General features: G+C 68.2%; 2 protein-coding genes across 2 annotated transcripts in view; both read left to right on the forward strand.

Annotated features, from left to right (window-relative positions):
- Position 1: 1 nt before the first annotated feature.
- Positions 2-2,616, forward strand: APOF (apolipoprotein F). The gene is made up of 4 exons (XM_019554275.1): positions 2-57; positions 346-428; positions 567-928; positions 1,281-2,616. Exons 3-4 carry the CDS (start codon positions 831-833, stop codon positions 2,407-2,409), a joined length of 1,227 nt encoding a protein of 408 aa, XP_019409820.1. The 5' UTR covers positions 2-57; positions 346-428; positions 567-830; the 3' UTR covers positions 2,410-2,616.
- The window catches only part of STAT2 (signal transducer and activator of transcription 2), a 9,106-nt gene continuing 7,125 nt past the window's right edge, over positions 2,494-4,474 (forward strand). Inside the window, exons 1-2 of the mRNA XM_019554200.1 lie at positions 2,494-2,663; positions 2,917-3,106. Coding sequence (XP_019409745.1) covers positions 2,494-2,663; positions 2,917-3,106 — 360 coding nt within the window. The remainder of the gene's footprint in view (positions 2,664-2,916; positions 3,107-4,474) is intronic.

Here is a 4,474-nt window from a genome sequence, read left to right on the forward strand (position 1 = left end):
TGTTGCAGGGGCCACATCGTCCAGCCCGGAGCAGTCACCCGGGTCCGATTCTGAGAGGTGAGAATCGGGCGCAGGGCCCTGGATGCCTGGGTTCCCTCCTGGTCTGGCTGAGGGTGGGGGCTGGGAGCAGCACGAAGGGCAGTGGGGAGCCGAGATGCCTGGGTCCCTTTGCTGCCACCAGTGTGGGGGGCCCTGGTGCCTGTTCCCGCCCTGCTCCTACCTCTGCCACTGTCTCCTCCCTTGCCCTTGGGCCCATGTCTCAGTTTCCTGCTTGCACCTGGAGCTTTGCCCACACTGGGGGGTGGGGGGAAGTGGCTCCTCCTTAATCTCTTCCTATCTGTGCAGGGAAGACCCCGGCCCCTCTCAGCCCCGACCCAAGCGCAGGCGCTGGCTGGACAGTGAGGAAGAGGACGACCCAGACAGCCCAGGTCAGCTGGAACCGCACTGCACTCCTCCACAGGAGGGGGGTCACTGCTGCTCTGGGGTGGGTCAGGTGCTGGGCTGGAGGGAGGAGGGGCAGGGGTCACCCCCCCCGACGGCCCTCCCACCCCTGGGTCTCCTTGCAGCTGCAGAGCCGGCCTGGGGGGACCCCAGGGAGCAGGAGCCGGCACCCGGCAGGAGGAAGCACCTGCACATCGAGGATGAGGATGAAGACTGAGGGCTCTGCCCCCACCCTTTACTGTCAGTTTTTTATTCTGTTTTTATTCCAGAGACTGTTTGATAAGTCCTGTTTTTTCTCCATGTTCATAGTTAAATAAACCCATGTTGGAGCAGCCCTGGGTTTGTCTGCCCAGCAGGGGTAGGGGGGGCTGCTGGGAAGTGGTGTCGCAATGGGTGATAACAGGTCAGTGCTCCCCCCCACCCCCCATATAACCAGAGCCACACGGCCCAGCTTTGGGCACCAACACCAGCGCATGACAGCTGAGAGGTGAGCTGGGGACGAGACCCCCTCCCAGTTACCCCCACCCCATGCCAGCCAGGGCCAGGACCCCCTTCCGTATCCCACCCACACCCTGCGGCAGCCGGTGGAAATGCGACTGGGCTGGGCCCCACAGCGCTGGGTGACTTGGTACGGCTGTGCTGGCGCACCATGTGGATGAGGGCTTCACACAAGGGTTTAGCGGGGGCCCCCAGCTGGAGCCATGAGGCCTGAGCTGTGCTGGGTGGCAGTCCTGTTCCACGAGTTCCTGGTCTGCCTGGGGCTGGGGGGTATTTAAACTCTGCTTGGCTGGTGGGGTGGGGGTCTTGGCTTTTGGTGCTGTGACCCCTTCCCTCTGCAGGGTGCAAGAGCCGCACAGGGATCCCTCTGCCATGTTGCAGTCACTTCTGCGCCGCCTCCTGCTGCTGCTGCTGCTATGCCACTGCCTCCAGGGCCACGTCCTGCCCAAGTCTGCCCCAGCACAGGGTACCGCTGAGCACCAGGACCCAGCCGGCACCCCTGTGCCAGCTCCCTCCGACTCCCCGCAGGCCGCGGCCCGGTTGCTCCTCGCCTCCCTCTCGCAGCGGCTGCCCCCACAGAGGGGGCTTGCAGCCATGGGAGTCTCCTGCAGCGACCTGCTGCCCCAGACCCTGCGGGGCTCCACGGAGATGCCCCCGCTGCCCCGGGCCCTGGCTAGCGCCGCCCTGGCTCTAGCCCTGCATGGTGCCGGCTGCGCCTCTGAAGCTGAGGCCTTGGTGCTGGAGCTGTATGCGATGCTGGAGGTGCCCGATACGAATGCCCTCCTCGTGAGCATGGCCGGGCTGCCCCACGTGGGCTGGACCCCCCTGCTTTCCCCTCTGGGGCAGCTGTGGAGCGCGGCACCTGTGCGCTGCTCTGGGCTAGTTCCTCTGCCTGGCGTCCAGCTCCAGGGCCCTGCTGCCCGTGTCCACCTCACCTTCCCAGGCGCCACCGCCGCCTGCAGCCGCCTGGGCCCCGCGTGTGCTGGCGTGGCCCCCCACGGCACCACCGCCTATCGTGTCGTGGGGCCACAAGGTGCCTCTTTCGTGGCCACCCCTGGGGCCCGGGCCTGGCTGCATCAGTGCCAGCGGACAGGCAGGCACCGGGTGCGGCGCGAGGCCTGCGATGGGGAAACGGAGCCGCAGATTCACGCCGTGGTGTCGTGGCTGCCCGTGGTCAGCACCTTCTACAACATGGGCACGGGGCTGTATTACGCCTACAACAGCTGCGTGCTGCGAGCCGAGGAGCGGGCCGTGGACCTGGCCTGGGACCTGGGCTTTGACACCATCACGCTGCTCACGGGCGGCACCAGCGGCTTCGTGGCCAACGCGGTGCTGGGCTCGGGGCTCAAGGCCGGGGTCCGCGCGCTGGTCAGCCGCTTCACCCAGGACGTGGCGCTGACCCCGACCCCCAGCCCCAGCCTGAGCCCCGTGACCCTTTTCTATGAAGACGCCTTCGACTCCAGGAAATAAACGTGGTCTGGTCAGTGCCTGGCGTGGGCTGTGTGTTAGGTGGGGGGGGCATGGAGCTGTTGTTGCCCCCACCCTGGGCCTGCCATGGTCACCACGACCTGGGTCACCCGGGGCCGGGAAGTCAAGGGCGCCAAGGGCAGACGGGCTCTGACGTGGCACTTGGGGCAGCTGTCCCGTCCTCCCCACCGTGAGTCCCGCTCCCCTGCCCCGCTGTGGGCACTGCCCCCAGCCTCCTGCGTTTTCCTGCCCACGGCGTAGGTGGCGCCACGGCTTTGTGCGCCCTGACTCCTGGGTCCTCTCGCTGGGTGGCACCACAGGAGGGGGTCAAAGGTGGGAGCCGGCCTCCTGGGTTCTCGTCTGCTCCAGGGTGGCACCGCCGGGGGTGACAGGGCTGTGGGCTCCCGGGCCGCGGGGGCGGGGCCTGCGGATGAACAGAAAAATTTGGGGGAAAAAAAAATGGTGGGATGGTGCTGGGCCTTTAAGCGCCGGGCCCGCCCTTTCCGGTAGGCTCCGCCCCTACCCCATCCAGGCCCCGCCTCGCATCACGTCATTTCTGGGAAGCCGGCTGCGCGCCTGGCTGTTGCTCTTCCCTCCCGCTACTGCTCCTCCCCCCACCGCCGCGCCGAGGGGGCGTGGCCGGCTTCGCCAGCCAGCCAATCCCCGGACCCAGGAGCTGGGGCAGCGGCGGGAGGGCTGTGTACGGCTAGCACGGTGCCTTAAAGGGGCCTCGTCCGGGAGCGGCGGTGGTGGACTGCGCGGGGCAGGTGAGGTGAAGGGAGGGGCCACTGCCGGCAGGCGGCGCGGCCCGATCACGTGGGGGTGTAGGGGGTCCCGGCCCGGGGGGCGCGGTGCAGGGAGCTCCTGGCTCCTGCCCCCCGCAGGCCCGCGGGAGGGGAGGGTCATTGCGGGGGGGGCTGCACCTGAAGGGGGGCTCACCTTTGCACGGAGCAGCCCTCCGCCCCGGGCAGTGGAGGGGGGAGTCTGCCCGCACAGTGCCCGGGGCGGGGGCTAGTCCTGTGCTTTCGGTTTCCATTCCTGCAGCCGCTGGCCCTCATGACCCCCCCTCCCCGGCTGGCTGCAGGGGGTTCTGCCCCTTCCCACCCCCTGGCCCTGACCTTTGCTCTGCCCCCCCTGCCCCTTGCCCACGGAGCCCCAGCGGTGAGGAGGTGGGGGCATGGAGGGGCCAGGCTGCGAGGGTTGTGGTCTCTCCCAGGTTGTGCCCCAGCAGTGGGGGACGTGGGCGGGAGGTCAGAGCCCCCCAGTGCAGGGACGGGGGGGGCGGTGGAAGGGGTTGGACCCTGGCTGTCTCCCCCAGTGGACGAGCCGAGGTGTCCGGGACAGGCCTGGGGGGGGCTTTGGCCTCCCAGCTCTGCAGGGGCGACCAGCCAGGTCCTGCAGCCATCGTGCCCCTTGGTGCCCTCCGCTTCCCCCCACCAGTGTCCCTGGGGGGAGCAGAGCCCCCCCCAGGAAGGGAAGCAAGGCCAAGCCAGGGGCACGAACGGAGGCATTGGTGGGAGCTGATAAACCTCCCGGCAGCAGCAGACCGCGGGGCCTGCTGGAGGGGCCTGAAAGGCCTGGGGCAGTAGTGAGCAGCAGGTCCCTGGGCTCTGCACGGTTTGGAGGCACTGATGGGGCAAGTGGGCACCTGTGCAGCAGCTATTGGGGCGGGTCAGTGTCCAGGGGCAGGAAGTGCCCCACGACCTGTTCCACGTGTTGGGAGCTGCCAGAAGCACCCCAGGTGTCCCTGGGCGCAGGGCTTGGAGACGGGCTGCTCTGGGGTGGTGCTGTGCAGGAGGCCGTCACGTGCCCGGGGGGGCTGAGAAGGGCACAGCAAGCATCACTCGCCCTGGGCGGCTGCACCTCGGCTTATTGCCCGTGGCTCTGGAAACAGACAGAAGAGCCAGGAGATGTCCTCGTAACGAGGGCTTGAATGCACTGAGCTGAAAGATCAGCTGGAGCCGCCGGGCGCTGGGGAAAGGGGTTGCAGGGGGCGTGAGTTGGGACGTTTTGGACCTGACTTGGCTGCAGGGGGCGGAGGAACGGGGAAAACCCCTTCCCGCAGCCC

Source organism: Crocodylus porosus, unplaced genomic scaffold (genome assembly GCF_001723895.1).
Source record: "Crocodylus porosus isolate Cpor-Errol unplaced genomic scaffold, CroPor_comp1, whole genome shotgun sequence".
NCBI lineage: Eukaryota > Metazoa > Chordata > Crocodylia > Crocodylidae > Crocodylus > Crocodylus porosus.